Genomic DNA, 17,694 nt, shown 5'->3' with positions numbered 1-17,694 from the left:
GATTTGAGTCCTGCATATCTCACTTTTTTGTTCGTTTTTTAAATCGGGCAAGTACACACATACGACCTGGCGGGAAGCACATAAAATGTAATTTGGTATTATATGTGAAGCAATTGTAATCTGAAACACGAAAAGATCAGTCTATCTCAAGTATTTTCAATCACTGAATCTTTTAGACCACGCCAAGAAGAACTATACCTTTTATGATTCTACATGAAAAACACATATGAGGATGTATCTGGTGCACCGGATCCCCATTGCACATTCTAAAATGTTCAGAAAAATTAAAAAAAAATAGTGCATTGACACAACATAAATGTATGTTGCCACAAAAAATCAAATCAAAATTCAAAACATTGCCTATAGTGTCGAAATTGAAGATGGATCACTGTTTCTACTACAGACGACGTGGACGATTAGAATTGATCACGTTTGTTGTTAATAAATGGATATTGTGGACGTATAGAAAAAATGCAATACAAATAGAACATCATGTATATAAGGATTTGTTTTACCCGTTGCACGGTCAATTTTTGCTAGAGAAAAGGAACTATCTCTCCTCCGCCCAAAAATTCGTACCTGCAATGGATCACACCGCGGAGCACCTCGACCCCGCAGCCTCGGCGTCGGCGTCCGCGCCCGCATTTGTCGCCGAGGTCAACGCGTGGCTGGCATCCCTGGCAGCGGAGGGCGGCGGAGTGGGAGGGCGCGGCGGTGGGGCGGTGGTCTCCGAGCTGTCGCTGGGGCCCGACCCCACGCCGCGCGGGGTATCCTATCTCCGCGCGCTCGCGGTGGCGTCTCAGGCGCGGTCCCACGCAGCCGGGATCGCTGCCTCGGGGCTGCGCGCGCAGGCCGTGGAGTATCAGGCGGAGGCAGCGCGCTTGCGGGAGGCGCTGGAGAGGGCCGGCCTTGCGCGGGACGCGCTCCCTCCGCCTGCTGCGTCGGCCGCGCGCGCCGTCGCCGCTGTCGCGAACCTTCTGGCCATCCGCGACACCGAAATGAGCAGGTCACTCGTGGTTAGAGTCCCGAGTTTCGTTTATTTTCTCTCACGTACCTAATGAGTTCTAGATCTAGGCCTCTGATGGGAAGAATCATTCATGGTATCTGACTTTAACCTCGAAATTGGATGAATTCCGACGAATGTGCTATTTCAGTGAGCAGGGTGTTTGCCGGAGTTACCGGTGTGGTGTTTTAGTCAAATAGAAAGGCCGGTTCTGTAAACGCTCTGCTAGTTTGCATTTGAGCTTGCTTTGGTCCAGTCTGTGCATTGTGTCCGTATTCTGCAACGGTATCATCAAAATTGGCCAGGCTCACCTCAGTCTCTGAGCATACTCGTATCAAGCCGGAGAGCTCTGGTAGAAGCTCAAGCTTGAAATACTGTAGCACACCATAGTAGGGAATCCTGAGTATTGGTTGTTGATCCAGTCCGAGAAATTTGCATGATACCGGGAAATGCGCGCATCAATATCGAAAGATGGCAAAAAAGAACATGGAAACAACTTAATACCAAAAAAAGACGAATAAATCAGAAAGCTTAGACTGGTTGAATGACTTCTATTGGAGCTAGGGATTTGACTAGCAAGTGCAATGTGCATCTATTTGACCGGGGAGTTTCTAAGAGACTGGACCTGGGAGAAGCAAGATGCTTTCCTGTGCACAAAGACACACGATGTGAGCAAGGGGTGTGAGTGCTTTCAGGGAGGGTACACTGCAGTTAGGATTGTAGTGTTTGGGGAAAAAGGATTGTGAGCCTTGTGCAGCATGAAAAAAAAATTAAGCTGGGGAAACTAATTAATTAAGATGAGTTTATGCATATGAGCACTTATCTAGCCACTGTGCTCAGCTCTTTCAAAGGATTGACGCCTGAGTGCATGCTTGGGCTTGTCTTGGTTTGGGATCTGGTCGACCTTGAGTTCTACCTGGCTTGAGCTGAGCCCAAACTTTTTTGACAACCCCACTGAACTGAGAATATTAATGTTTGCAGGTAGTAGGGAGTATGCAGGTGATTTTCTCGGTGCTTCAATTTTTCTTATAAGTTTGAAATGGCGGCTTTGCAGCTTCGTGGTGGCCAGTGCAGATTTATGGTTGAGGAGAGCAGAGGTGGAGGAGAAGAGGGACAAAGTGCATAAAGAGTCAAAGGCACTTCTTGATTACACAAGGAAGGCCATCACCAAGCTTACTGAGCTCAAGAGGTGATTTGATAATCGTTCAGTTATTAGTTAAGCAGTACTTAGTAATCATCACCAACTAGATCTTTTGTGAAGAATGTAATGTAGAATAATCGGTTTACAGGATGCTGGAGAAATTTAAAAATGATGTGGAGAAGCAACAAGTGGAGCAAATGGCAGACTGGCAGACAAAACTGGTCATGATGGACTCGAAGGAGCGGCAATATATCCTCCAAGTCTCAAATTACAAGGTAAGTTGTATTTCTGGGAAGTTGTGTAATCTGAGTACGCATTAAGGGCATGTATGGTTTATAGCTAACTTTCTGGCTTCAGAAACAACTTTGGCCAAGAAAAAGCTGCCCACTATTGTGTCAAGATTTGGCGAATAGTTGACTCTATGACACATGGGCGATAGGAATAGTAAAGCGTGCAAACCGTGGCTGGAAACCAAACAGACCCTTACTTCTTGATATTGACCTGCTTTATGTGGCTCACTCTGAAACAAACTTGTATTGGCAGTTTGCACCACTAAAGCCAATGGTGTTTTCTAGAAACTGTCAACCCTTGGATCCTAGAAGTTTCCTGTTAGCTATCATTTCGTTACAAAGTGAATTAGGCATGGTTAATGTATGGTTATCAAAATAAATGCATAGCTTCTGAATCAGTTCTGTAACTGTATTTCTGAACTTGAAGAGGCAGAGGTCAGCTACAAAGCATGGATACGGCAGAAATTGCCGTATTGGCGTCCTAGTATGGTGGGGCACAGGGATACGCACGGATACGCCAGGATACACGTATCCCGCAGTTTCCCATCTTCTCTGAACAAAAAAAAAATCCGAGAAACAAATCAGAATATGTCTTGGTACGGTGTGGACATGGTGGGGGACTCGGGATCCAGCCTCCAGTGACTGCGCCGCTGCCTAGCTCTCCTTCCGATGGCTACCACGCTCGAGCAGGCAACCACGATGGTCGCTAGCAAGGAAGAAAATCCAGGCAGAAAGGTAGAAGGCAAGGCGGCTGCCGACGAGGAAAAAGCTCCAGGCAGCGAGGACGACGTGGGCTGCATCCGCCAGCAAGAAGATTTGAGTGGATTGGAAGGGATGCCGCCAGTGAGCAAGATGGTATAGGCCGCGGATGGTGGTCTCATCTCCACTCTACGGCGGCTGGAGGGAATAGGAGGCACGGGATAGGGGACGGCTGAAGCTGACTTGTGTAATTGTGCAGGGTCTTCCGGAATTGGGCCTTACGTGGGCTCTGAGTAGAGAGCTACATGGGCTGTGAGTGGAGGGTCGTGTACTGACTAAACAATCTTTCATCTAAAAATGAGGCAACATATGTCCAGCACTAACTGAACAATCTTTCATCTAAAATTTATTACCATATCTTTATTACATGCTGTTTATTTTTAAATACTTATATATTCTGCCGTATCCCCGAATGGTTGTTTTTGAAAAATGCCGTATCTCGTGTCCCCGTACTTGTATCCCCGTGACTGTATCCTCATATCGGTGCTTCTTAGGAGGTCAGGGACTTATTTCAGCCAGTGTTCCAGTTTGGGCTTTGCATTTCAGCAAAGTTTGTTTGTTCATTGGAGCTTTTAAGGGATTTGTTTCCTGAGAAGAATGAAACCTTTATGTACCAAGGTACACTACTGGATAAACACTAGGCGGAGGATGGCCAGGCTGCGACGGCTTGGTTGGTAATTGGTTTAGATCATAGATGAGAGAGATGAACCTTGGGGGATACCCGATTGGTTTCTTAGTGCTTAAGTAGGAAGATACAAGATCTGGCTTTATTTAAAAAAAAAACTGCCTTTAGATGCCCGTTTCAGTACAGATTGTAAATAACAAACTTTGATACACTCAGTTGCTTCGAACACTATCCATAGCTACATGATAGCTAAACTACTTGATATCTTTCCTATAACTAACTGATAAGTGTGGATACCACGGCTGGATAGTTGTAGTCCCTAGGTGTACACCCCCTAATCTGAACCCGTGACAGAAACCCATCATAAGATTTAAGCCTTCATAGAGGTGGATTATGGTGCTGCTAATGATAACTACTCAATCCCTGACATGAATGGACATGCCTCTTGAATATATATGCTATAGCTTAATATTTTCACCCAGACATGAGAATTGTGTGACGAGAACAAATTTTGCTTATACTACATGTCTTTATTCGTTAGAGAGGGAAATATCTGTATAATGTGCATTCAAAGCAAAACAGTAAAAATGTTGAATGCTGATGAACTAAGTCATCCAGCTTTTATGATATTTTCGTCCAACTAATTGTTAAAACTCGGTTTTCACATTTTTCTCGATAATCGATATGCTCCTGCATCAGTTTCCAGTACCGTAATTATTACCTAGTGATGAACTAAGTAATATCGTCATGAATTGAAAAGCCAGCAATCAAGGTCTTGTGCTGTTTATTGTTACTATAAAAATAATTGTGACACTATTTTAGTAGGGGTGAAAATGTACCGGAAACTTTCCTCTGTTCGGGAAAAATGTGGAGACAGAGCGCAAAAAATGGAATGGAATGTTTCTGCAGAAACAGAATGGCATTTTCTGGTGGAACACTAGCGGAAACAGAATTTCTGCATCCACATGTGTGGAAATTTCCGTTTTCTTTTGTCTATATAGACAACTCCAGACCAACACATTTACACTTTTGGCCCAACTCATGGTAGAGGCTAGGGTTCTATCAGGTCTCGGACGTAGGTTGTAGGGGTGGAAGTGCGGACGGCGAGGCTGGGGGCGCAGGCGCCGGCGGTTGGGCGCCGTCGCTGCGTGAGAGAGAGAGAGGCGGCTAGGTTTTGGGCTCCCGTCTCCTGAGGGAGATGACAACAGGAGACGACAACAGAATACTGTTTATTGTCTCCTTAATATCGAAGGGGTACATGTGTTTACATAGGAGGACAACCTCCACTAAACCCTAGATAACTTGGGCTAAGCCCCTAATGCGGCCCACTATTGGGCCTCTTCCGTGCATATTGGAGCCCGACCATAACATCTCTCCCCGCCTTCTCAAACAGCTCGTCCTCGAGCTGAACATCTGGAAACTGCTGGCGGAAACCGTCGAACTTCTCCCAAGTCGCTTCCTCCTCTGGCAGGCCGACCCACTGTACCAAGACATGCCAGACGCCACGACGTTGCTGCGCCTGCAGCACCTTCGCCACCTGCGCGGGAGCTGGAAGGAGGCGGCCATCCGAAGTAGGAGGAAGGGTCGACGTCGCTGCAGGAGGGTCCCCGCGGTAGGCCTTCAGTAAGCCAACATGGAAGACGTCGTGGAGGCGAGAACCAGCTGGCAGCTCCAAGCGGTATGCGAGTGTGCCGACATGCTCCAGCACATGAAAGGGACCCGCGTAGCGAGGTCCCAATTTGTGCTTGGAGCGCGGGTCCAGAGACTGCGTGGTCCTGTGGAGGAGGCACAACCACACCCAATCGCTCACCGCGAACTCCGCCTCGCGATGATGAGCATCGTAGTACTTCCGGGCCAGCTGATGTGCTTGGAGAAGACGCTGGCGCGCCTCAGCCAGAATGTCGTCGCGGGTGCGGAGTAAGTCACCCGCCGTCTCGGACCGAGCCGTCCCAGGCTTGTAAGGGAGCATCGCCGGAGGTGGGCGCCCGTACACCACCTTGAAAGGCATGGTGCGCAGGGCGGAGTGATAGGAGGTGTTGTAGCAGTACTCCGCCCACGCCAACCAGTCCACCCAAGCTCGTGGACGATCACCAGTAACACATCGCAGGTACATGTTGACCTCCTCGGATTGGCCGTCTGACTAAGGGTGGAACGCCGTGCTCATGCGGAGCTTCACGCCCGCCAGCCGAAAGAGATCCCGCCAGACATGTCCTGTGAACACGGGATCATGATCGCTGACGATGGACGAAGGAAAACCGTGGAGGCGGACGGATGCCGTCGAAGAAGGCCCGCGCCACGGTGGCGGCTGTATATGGATGACCCAGGGCGATGAAGTGCGCGTACTTGGAGAAGTGGTCAACCACTGTGAGGATGACGGACTTGCCGCCCACCTTGGGAAGGCCCTCGATGAAGTCTATGGAAATATCCGCCCATACCTGGGAGGGTACGTCCAGCGACTGCAGTAGACCCGCGGGTCGTAGTGTCTCCGTCTTGTTCCGCTGGCACGTCACGCACGACCGCACCCAGTCACGGACCATCGCGCTATCACCGGGGATGTAAAAATCAGCACGGAGATGGGGATGTAAAAATCAGCACGGAGACGATGGAGAGTCTTCTGCACGCCCTCGTGCCCTGCAGAGTGCGCCAAGGTCAGGACCTGGTGGCGCAGGTCGCCATGGTCGGGCACGAAGATGCGGCGGCCATGGAGGAGCAGCCCCTCGTCCAGGCGCCAGGGCGCTGCCCGCTCGCCGGCGTCAAGGCGCTGGCGCATGCCCTGCGCGTCCTCGGCTGTCGAAGTTGCCCAGCGAATGTCGTCGATGAAGGCGAAAGATGGCCCGGAGTGGATGCACATGATAGTGCCAGCCATGGCGACGTCGTCCACGACATCCTCAGTGTCGCGGCGGGGCAAGGCGTCGGCGACCGTGTTGAGACGGCCGGGGCGGTACTCGACGGTGAAGTCGAAGCCGAAGAGCTTGCTGATCCACTGGTGCTGCGGAACGGTGGAAAGGCGCTGGTCCAGCAAGAACTTGAGGTTGTAGTGGTCCGTGCGCACACGGAACGACCGGCCCCAAAGATAAGGCCGCCAGTGGCGCACCGCCTGAACCAGCCCAATAAGCTCGCGCTCGTAGGCCGCGAGCTTGTGATGGCGAGCGGCGAAGGGGTGGCTGAAGAAGGCGAGCGGTCCCTCGCCCTGGTGGAGGACGGCGCCGAAGCCGATGCCCGAGGCGTCGCAGTCCACCACGAACGGCATATTGAAGTCCGGCATCTGGAGGACGGGTCCCGTCGTGAGCGCCCGCTGGAGAGCCTCGAATGCCGTAGTCGCCTCCTCGTCCCACGAGAAGGCGTTGCGTCGAAGGAGACGCGTCAGTGGCGCGGCGATGAGGCCGAAGTCCCGGATGTACTTCCGGTAGTAGCCGGCGAGGCCCAAGAAGCCGCGGAGCGCCCGCGGTGATCGCGGGGTCGGCCACGCGGCGACGACGGCGACCTTGTCCGCGTCCATCGCTACCCCGTCCGCCGAGATGACGTGCCCCATGTACGCGACGGAGGTCGTGCCGAACGAGCACTTCGAGCGCTTGAGGTGAAGACGATGCGCTCGAAGCTCGTTGAAGATGATGGCCACGTGCTGTAGGTGCTCCGCCCAAGATGCACTGTAGATAAGGATGTCATCAAAGAAAACAAGCACAAAGCGGTGCAAGTATGGGCTGAGCACGTCGTTCATCAGGGCCTGGAAGGTCGCCGGCGCGTTGGAGAGGCCGAACGGCATCACCAGGAACTCGAAGTGGCCATGGTGAGTGCGGAACGCCGTCTTCTCGATGTCGTCAGGGTGCATGCGCACCTGATGGTAGCCCGAGCGAAGGTCGAGCTTGGTGAAGAAGCGCGCTCCGTGTAGCTCGTCCAAGAGCTCATCCACGACGGGGATGGGGAACTTGTCCTTGGACGTCAGGGCGTTGAGGGCGCGGTAGTCGATGCAGAAGCGCCATGTGCCGTCGGCCTTGCGCACGAGGAGCACCGGGGTAGAGAACGGCGATGTCGAAATCCGGATGATGCCCTGCGCGAGCATGACCGCCACCTAACGCTCGAGCTCGTCTTTCTGCAGCTGAGGGTACCGGTACGGGCGTACGGCGACAGGCGCCGTGTCCGGCAGCAGGTGGATGCGGTGGTCACAGGGCCGTGCGGAAGGGATGCCCTGTCGCTCGTCGAAGATGTCGCTGTGCTGCTGCAGGAGGTCGGCCAGGAGGGGATGCGCCTCGTCCAGTGCGGCCGCCATCAACTGGAGCTGCGGAGTCGCGGCGCCGGAGCCGCCGAGGCCCGTCCACTGAATGCGACGGCCGCCCTCGCGCCAGAAGATGAGGGACAACACATCGAGGTCCCAAAGGATGGGGCCGAGAGTGGACAGGAAGTCGATGCCGAGGATGAAGTCGTAGCAGCCCAGGTCGATGCCGACGCAGTCGATGGAGAACGGCTCGTCGTCGATGAGGACGGGAACCTGCCGCGCCACCCCCTGGCAAGCAAGGCGGTCCCCGTTGGCGACGCTGACGCTGAACTTCTCCGAGCCCGCCGGTTGAAGTGCGAGGCGGCGCATGGCGTCCCCGGACAGGAAGTTGTGCGTCGAGCCCGTGTCCACGAGCGCGGTGAGACGCTCCCCGTTGATCGTCACCGGAAGCAGCATCGTCTTTGCCGTCTTGATGCCAGCCATGGCATGAAGGGAGACGACGAAGGCGGTCGCATCGACCGGCCCGTAGGTCGTGACGCCGGCCTCGGAGAGTGTGGTGGCGTCGAGCTCCGCGGTGAGGGCCTCCACCTCCGCGTCCTACGGTCTCCAAGTAGAACAGGCGGGCGCACGTATGACCCGGCGCATACGGCTCGTCGTAGTTGAAGCACAGGCCCTTGCGGCGCCGCTCGAGCTGCTCGACCGACGTCAAGCGCTGGAAGGTGCGTGTCGGCGCGGGGGCAGCCGCAGTAGTGGACGGCAGGGCGGGGCGTGTCGGGGTGGCGGCCGCCGGGGCGGGGCGGGTCGGGGGACGCGTGCCGCGGCCCAGGAACGCCTACTGCAGGGCGTTGGCGCGCTGCTCGCACGCGCGCGCGTAGTACATGGTCGTTTGCAGGTCCTGGGGGTCGCGCATCTCGACGTCGATGCGGATGTGGTCGGGAAGGCCGTTGACGAAGAGCTCGGCGCGTTGGCGAGCCGTGACGTCAGGCGCATGGCATGCCAACGTCTGGAAGCGGTCGGCGAAGTCCTGCACCGAGGTGGTGAAGGGAAGGCGACCGAGCTCGGCCAGGCGGCTCCCACGTATGGGGGGGCCGAACCGGAGGAGACACAGGTCGCGAAAGCACTCTCACGGAGGCATCCCGCCCTCATCCTGCTCGAGGGCGTAGTACCATGTCTGTGCGGCGCCACGGAGGTGGTAGGAGGCGATCCACGTGCGGTCAGACGCCATGGTCTGCTGCCCCTTGAAAAACTGGTCGCACTGATTCAGGCAGTTCAGGGGTTCGATGGTGTCGTCGTAGGTGGCGAACTCCAACTTGGTGAAGCGGGGCGGCTGCTGCACGTGCAGCGAGACCGCGTAGGCGCCCTCGTGGCGACCCAGCGCGGCGGAAGGAGAGTGCTGTGGCACCACGGAGCTCCCGGCGTGCGGGTCAGTATACCCGCCGAACCCCCCGAAGGTGGTGGCGGGCGGCTGCAACACCGTCGGCTGTAGCGGCGCCGTCGTGTAGGTCGGCGTGTCGATCCACGTCGGCAGCAGGGACGGCGACGGCGGCCACCTGACCTGGTTGATCGGCAGGCCCTGGGGCGCGACGGTGGCCGGGGGCGGTGGCGCGAAGGGCGCCGCCGGCGGAGGCGGTGGTGGCGGGTCGCGTATGGAGCCTGGAGGTAGGTCCGGAGGTTCGAGACCGCCAGGGTGAGGTCGCGGATCGCCGAGGACATCTCCGCCGGGGAGAGGACGGGGGCGGCTTCGGCCGCCAGGGTCGCAGTACCGGAGGCGGCCGGACCTGAGGTGGCCGGCGGCGGCGACTGGTGCGGCGGCGACGGCTGTTGCGAGGTGGCGGGGAAGGCGGTGGTGGCGGCGGCGGTGGTGGTGGAAATGTCCGACAAACTCATCGAACCCAAGCTATCTGATACCAAATTGGTAGAGGCTAGGGTTCTACCAGGTCTCGGACGTAGGTTGTAGGGGTGGAAGTGCGGACGGCGAGGCTGGGGGCGCCGGCGCCGGCGGTTGGGCGCCGTCGCTGCGTGAGAGAGAGAGAGAGGCGGCTAGGGTTTGGGCTCCCGTTTCCTGAGGGAGACGACAACATAATACTGTTTATTGTCTCCTTAATATCGAAGGGGTACATGTGTTTATATAGGAGGACAGCCTCCACTAAACCCTAGATAACTTGGGCTAAGCCCCTAATGCGGCCCACTATTGGACCTCTTCGGTGCATATTGGAGCCCGACCATAACAACTCAACCCTACTACCAAAACCCTAATTGTTTCCCTACTCCCACGATCTTTCTCTGGATCCCATTCTTCCCGAACAGTATTACGTTTCTGTATCCGTACATGCGGAAGTTTCCGTTTATTTTTTGTCTATATTGCCAACTCCAGGCCAACACATATACACTTTTGGCCCAACTCAACCGTACTACTAAAACCCTAATCCTTTCCCTACTCCCATTATCCTTCTCCTCGTCCCTTTTACCTTATTATGTTGCCAAAAGTGGAAACTCATGCAATGTAGTATACCTTATTATATATCCATGATATATATCATAATAATTGTAGTCATCTTAGCAATTGAATTTGTTAGTTCCGTTTAGTTCCGTTGTGTTTTTCCTTTCTGGTTCTAGAGTTTTTTGAGTTGGGCGGACTTTCGCTTTGTATTGTGTCTGACCATACAATATCTGACCATTTCTGGAAATGAAACGCAGAGTCTTTGCGTTTTCCCGAAATTTTTTCGCTTTGTATTGTGTCTGACCATATTTGGCCTGTATTCATTTCCGGCAGTATCTGCTTCTCTATTCGTTTCCGAGATTTCTGTATTTGTTTCCGCTTCTGCTGAAAAGATACAGAAACTAATGTGGCAGCGCACAGTTCTGCCCGTTTCCGCTCCGTTTTCATCTCTAATTTTTAGGCTCTAGGTTTTAGGCAGAAGGCAGATGCTTATCTCAGTGGTCTAGTCTGGGGAAATGTCAGATGATTGTTAGTCTTATAAGTATTAGTGCCTGAGCTACATGATCCATCTGTGTGCCCCTTTTTGGGCCAATTTTGCGTATTACTCGAGTACCACTGTTGTCTGATTACGAAATATAAGAAGGATCCAAATCCTCCAAGAATTCATGGAATTCCCTTTAATCAAAGGAGTCATTCACTGTCTTCTTTTGTGTACCAGGCAATGCTTAACAGAGTTGGATACACGCCAGAAATTAATCATTGTGTGTTGATGGAAATGGCGGAACACAAGAAGGATCTTGAGAGGAAAACTAAACCCATTGCCGACACATTACGTAGCTACCAGGATTTGCCTCCAGTATGTCTTTCGCCTCCTCTTTTTTTTTTTTTTTTTTTTACTTCGGATGCAATTCTTTGCTTATTCTTTGTCATTTGCGGCAATTGTAATCAGGATAAAGCTCTCGCTGCGTTAGCTATAGAGGACAAAAAGAGGCAGTATACAGCTGCAGAGAAGTACCTTGAAGATGTGTTGCAATCTGCTTTAACAACACCTGGTCTATGATGTGGCCATGTGGGTTTGACTAAATGCAAAGTTCTATTTGGCGTGTCTAATGTCTTAGCATTGATTGATGGTGTAATGGAGTCGATTCATTTTCTTGGAAGTTGTGACTTCGTTATGTATTCCTGTAAAATCCATATTCTAGTGTTGTCCCAACTACAACAAATTTAATCATTGAAACTAAATATCATCAGAGAGAATAGGCACTTCCTCAGGACCGCTCGACCTGTTGCATTCTTGTTTTGTATACACACTTTTGATTTTGAATGGGCATGATATTTGTATAGATTATGTGAAATGTGATAATCTAATGGATTGATAAGTACTCCCTCTGCTCCTAAATATATACTCGTATCTTTTTAAAAATCACAATACATACGACTTAAAATAAGTGAATCTACACACTATGTAGTCAATATTGAAATCTTTAAAAAGACATTTAGAAACGGAGGGAGTATAACATGGTATGCATGTTCATGTCTTGGTTCACTTTCATGTGTTCTTGCATTTACATACAATGGTTATCTAAATTTGTCTCCTAAAAGTTGATATCAAACTCAATGCTCAGATTATCTCTTCTACTGTTTTCGTTGTAAGATCATGTTTTGTTTTAACTCGAATACTGGGGTGAAAAAGTATGCTGCTAGAATTTCCAGAATATTTCTTTCACGTGACTTGACATATTCGTCTTTCACTTTCCATCATCTTATGCTGTAGTTTTTTACAATTTTACTTAGCTGGTAGACCAGTTTTCATGCTGATTAGGCAAGTAGGTTGGCTCTAATCACAATCTGCAAAGAAAGTGAGGAAGAGCAGATTATATATTCCTGGGAATTTTTGGGAGTTACCAAGTGGTGCTTTACCAACTGTCCAACTCTCTCAAAGTACGTGGGTGACTTTCTCTTAAAGCTAATTGAATAATTCATCTATTCCCTATTTTTATATGTCGTTTTTGAGAATTCAGTTTAAAATTTCACAGTTCAAATATTTTCTGCAGTTTCCAAAAATATCCTCGGTCGGAGAGAGCCCTCTCGTGCACGTTCCCACTCTCGCACATGTTCTGTTCCCCCTCTTTGCGCACCTCCTCTTGCCCTTTCGCGTCGTCAACGCGTTCGCTGCTCTCTCTCTCTCCCTCTCTCTCTCTCCCTTTTCCACTCCCTCAGGCCAACTCCAAATCGTGATTCCAAACGGACGTCCGGTTCGTCCGCTTTTCGTTTGTTTGGTGATGGAAAACGAACAAAACCATCCGCCGATCGTGCGGCCATCGGTGTGCTCAACGCAACACACTCATCTTAAACTTTTGTCCGGCTCGGTCATTTATTCAAACATATCACGGATGCACGCGTAAAAACACAACATACCTCATGTCGCGCGCTTGGAGCTCCTCGTGGGCGCTGCAGTCGACAGGGAGGTCTGTGCCCGTGCCCGCCGTGCTCCCCACGCTTCCCCATGCACCGCCTTGCTCCTGCGCGGCTGCCTAGCTCGAAGCCGCCGCGCCCTGTCGAGCCAAGCATGCTGTCGCCCCGCGCACGTCATAGCGCCTGCATGCACTCGTCGTCGCGCCGACAGCGCCCCGCTGCACCCATTGTCGCGCCGACTTTTTGGTTTGCTTGACTCAGGCGGTTCCTTGTATTTTGTCTCGCCTCTAGTGGACATTTTCTGGATGTGTAACAAACCCGATTAACCTTCACTTGAGATGGTGTAGTTTGTCTGAACTTTAAGCTCTGGTGCTCCGACGCCACCGGGGGCTGACGCGCCCCTACAACCGCCTAGGGAAGGATCGACGATGAGGGGTTAGACACGACGTGTGTGCAAGACTTGTCCTCACAGCGCCGAGAAATCTAAGTGATCGAGCTCTGGCTCGCGGGCTGGCCACCCGTTCTAGTATCTCGCCAAGGTCCTTAGTGTCGCGCCCTCTCGACAAGCGGTCGTGGACAGATGAAAAGGACACGACTCGGCTCGCGCTGCACCTCGACGGGTGCCTTGCGGTTTCACACGACGACTCTCCTGATGACGTGCTCTCACGGCTACGCGGGGTGTGAACGACACTCATGCTTGGGCCGTGGGGGCATGCAACGACGCTCCTGAGGGTACGCGAGGTGTAAACGAAACTCATGCTTGGGCCTTAGGAGCGCACCTGAAGACTGGGTTAGGAACTCCTCACCCTTGTGCCTGGGGTATCCGCCCAACTATCGCCGCCCGTAACCCTCTCACGTAATAATTAGTTTTGGGGCGGTACATGTTGTGGGAATGATCCTGACAATAATACCAGGGGTACGAATGAGGGGCGGAGCCTAGCTAGGACGCAGTGGATACACTCGGATGTACGAGTTCGGGCCCCACTCGGCAGTGGAAACAACCCTACGTCTCGAGCCGTGAGGCTGATGTTTTCTTATGGGGTGTGTGATAATACAAGATGCCGAACCCTTGGTCAGGAGCTCTGGAGTGGCTTATATAGAGTGCTGTAACACCCAAGATGCAATCCTATCCTTATTTTGGCGCGAGGGCCTCGACAGGGATATAAACGCATCTCATTTTTTTTGCAAGAATGGATATCGTTACAAGTACATGTACTAAAAAGATGAGTATAAGGAGTTGGCTTACACTCGCCACAAGCTACATCAAGATCACATCAATACCACAATATACAATCATCATGTAGAAGAGCAGGGCCTGACTACGGATGGAAACAAACGATAAAAGAACGACGTCCATCCTTGCTATCCTAGGCTGCGGGCCTGGAACCCATCCTAGATCGATGACGAAGAAGAAGAAGAAACTCCAAATAGAACAATCATCACGCTCACGTCAAAATAACTCTTTACCTGTACCTGCAACTGTTGTTGTAGTAATCTGTGATCCACAGGGACTCAGCAATCTCATTTCCAAAGGTATCAAGACTAGCAAAGCTTAATGGGTGAGGTATGGTTAAGTGGTGAGGCTGCAGCAAGCGACTAAGCATTATTTGAGGTGGCTAACCTACGAGTACAAGAATAAAATAGGGGGATGACCTACGCATAGCGGACGTGTCTAATGATGATCAAATGAATGATCCTGAACACCTACTTACGTCAGACATAACCCCACCGTGTCCTCTTCCAAATACAGAACTCACGAGAAGAGACAATCACGGTTACGCACTCAGTTGGCTTAAGTTAACTTCAAGTTATCTAGAACCGGATGTTAAACAAAGTTTCCAAGTTTGCCACATAACCGCGGGCACGTCTTCCTGAAATATTTAACCCTGTAGTGGTGCTCCAACTAGTCCATCACAAACTACCACACGCTGCACCGGAATAACCTCGATCAGGGAAAACCCGTGATCTCCTCGGGTTCCTATTGGAAAACCTCAACCTCGAGAAGTATCCTCAGAATCCCACACACGAGACGCTCGAGAAAGGTAAAACAAGTCTAGTAAGGCCGCCCAACGTGCCGATGATCCCGATAGGAGCCACGTATCTCGTTCTCAGGGCACACCGGATGAGCGATGGTTACCATGCCAAACGCCCAGTTGCCTCGGGTAGCATTAATAAGATGCTCTGTTTGGAACCAACACCATTAGCACTGCCCCCCCTATATTATGTATAATTACTCCTGGGGTTCATGATGCCCTATGTTTTCAGTATTAGCAAAATTATTATGTTGGGAAAATATAGTACCAATGTTGGGCCTTGCCAGATGAGTTTTATCCCAAAACAAAAGTCAAGGGGGTCCCCATAACAACTCCAAGCATGTTAGGAGCGCTCATTTATGGAACATAACACCGGTAGCCGAAACTAAGGCAGAAAAGGTGGAACAAAACACCAGGCTAGAAGGCCAAGCCTTCCACCTTTTACCAAGTATATAGGTGCATTAAATTAATTAGCAATAATATGGTGATATAACAAGGAACCCATGTTGGCACATGGGAGCAACTGCACTTGCAACTAGCAACGCTAACAAAACGTTGAGCAAGCGGTAACATAGCCAAACAGTGGTTTGCTGGGTTGTGGAAAATGTTAGAGGTTTTCATGGCAATGTTGGGAGGCTGACATTTAACACGTGGCAGGCAGTGAGACATAGCGATAGAAACGAAACAACTAGCATGGAAATGATAGTAATGGTATCTAGGGAAATGTTCATCTTGACCGTGATCTTGCTTGGAAGAAGAACGACTCCGTGAAGCAGACGAACCGACATAGTCGAACGGATCCTCACATTCCGACACACTTGCGGAACTCTATCGAGACGAAGCAAGCCGGTAACAAGAATTAACACACGATATTCACCACGGCACATGCATGATATGATGCACACCCTAATATGATGCATGTCCATTTCAATTATGCAAGGCATGACCTGGCAATTCACAACATCAAACACTACACATTAAGTGAAGCTCAATATGCAACGAGTTGCATATTGATGAAACTCCATATACGAATTAGTTAGTTCACTCCTGTTTAGGTACATGTCATATGATGCACACCCTAATATAAATACACAAAGTGAATTAGGGTTTATGCAAGGCATGACCTGGCAATTCACAACATCAAACACTACACATTAAGTGAAGCTCAATATGCAACGAGTTGCATATTGATGAAACTCCATATACGAATTAGTTAGTTCACTCCTGTTTAGGTACACGTCATATATGATGCACATCCTAATATAAATACACAAAGTGAATTAGGGTTTATGATCATATAAATAAATACACAGAGAGGCAATGGGGATTTGATCCCAAGACCTCCCGCGTGCATCACCACAAGCTAACGAGTGGGCTATGACAAGATATAACAAAACTATGGATTTTTAGCTAGAAGAATATAACGAGCGAATCTAAACAAAAGACCTAACCAATATACAAAAGAAAACAAGGGCTGCTGGGATTCGAACCCAGATCCCTTTCGTTGCAGTCCAATCGGCTAACCAGTAGGGCTGCGAAGGAATTATGCTAGGGAATCCGACCAAACTAAAGAGGTAACAGAGATTGCAGGTTAACGAAATTAAGCAAAACAAAAATAGGGACCGAGACCCAGACCGCCAGGAGGAGCCACTGGCTCGGCTGCCAGTCGAACTAAGAGGGAGGGTGCGCTACAATACGACTTCGGCCAGAGAAGAGATGGTGGGGGTGGTGGAGGCTCACCTCACTAGATTGTGCCGGCTGGGGCTCTCTGGTCCACACGAGCTTGAGCTGGGCTGCTGCTGTGGTCTAGGTGGGGCCGGGCGAGGCGCTGGCTTCGGCAGGTCGCTGGTCCAAGACGATTGACCACCTCGAGCTGGATCGATGCCGCGGCATGAATTTCGTGCCCACGCACGAGCAGAAGGAGCGGGCGGTCAGCTGGGGGCGGCACGCAGGCGGGGAACAAGGGCGAGCGGGGCTCCGACCGAGGGAGCTGATCCCGGCGGCGCATGCAACATAATCCAATGGTGGCGGAGCTTGGGGAGGCATCCATGGTCCCGGAGCTTGTTCCTCTGAACGAGAGAGAGAGAAAATGCTGAGAGGAGAAAGAGACGAACGGGAGAGAAGGAGCAGGGCATGGAGCTCGCGCTTGACCTGCCGCTGCTGCTGCTTGGAGGCCGGAAGGTAGGTTTAATGTACCGGCGAAAGTTTCGCGGTTTTAGAGAGGCTAGCAAAGGTGAAAGGGTGAGAGTGCGTATAATCCATGAACTCAACATTAGTCATAAAGAACTCACATACTTCTTGCAAAAGCCTATTAGTTATTGAAGCAAAGTATTAGACGCGTGCTCCTAGGGGAAGGGTTGGTAGGAGTTAACCATCGCGCGATCCTGACCTCCACACAAAGGTTGACAATCATTAAACAAATCATGCTCTGACTTCATCACATAACGGTTAACCATATGTGCATGCTATGGGAATCACAAGATTTAACACAAATATTTCTTCCAATTCACAATTACTTACTAGCATGACTCTCATATTACCATATTCATATCTCAAAACTATATGCGAGGAATCAAACTTCCCATCATATTCAATGCACTTAATATGAAAGTATTTATTATATCCCTCTTGAATGCCCATTATATTAGGACTAAATTCATAACCTAAACCAATTACCATGCTGTTTAAAAGACTCTCAAAATAATATAAATGAGGTACGAGAGTTTAATAAATTCTATAAAATAAAACACCACCGTGCTCTAAAAGATATAAGTG

General features: G+C 50.9%; 1 protein-coding gene across 1 annotated transcript; it reads left to right on the top strand.

Moving 5' to 3' along the window:
* The first annotated feature begins 527 nt into the window (after window positions 1-527).
* LOC123408458 (AUGMIN subunit 1) lies at window positions 528-11,747 on the top strand. Its single transcript, XM_045101566.1, has 5 exons — window positions 528-1,006; window positions 2,058-2,192; window positions 2,293-2,419; window positions 11,190-11,327; window positions 11,421-11,747. The coding sequence occupies exons 1-5, from the start codon at window positions 585-587 to the stop codon at window positions 11,529-11,531; spliced, it is 933 nt and encodes a 310-aa protein (XP_044957501.1). The 5' UTR covers window positions 528-584; the 3' UTR covers window positions 11,532-11,747.
* The last annotated feature ends 5,947 nt before the right edge of the window (window positions 11,748-17,694 follow it).

The sequence above is a fragment of the Hordeum vulgare genome, chromosome 7H (assembly GCF_904849725.1).
Source record: "Hordeum vulgare subsp. vulgare chromosome 7H, MorexV3_pseudomolecules_assembly, whole genome shotgun sequence".
Lineage (NCBI taxonomy): Eukaryota > Viridiplantae > Streptophyta > Magnoliopsida > Poales > Poaceae > Hordeum > Hordeum vulgare.
This window is presented reverse-complemented; position numbering and strand designations above follow the sequence as displayed.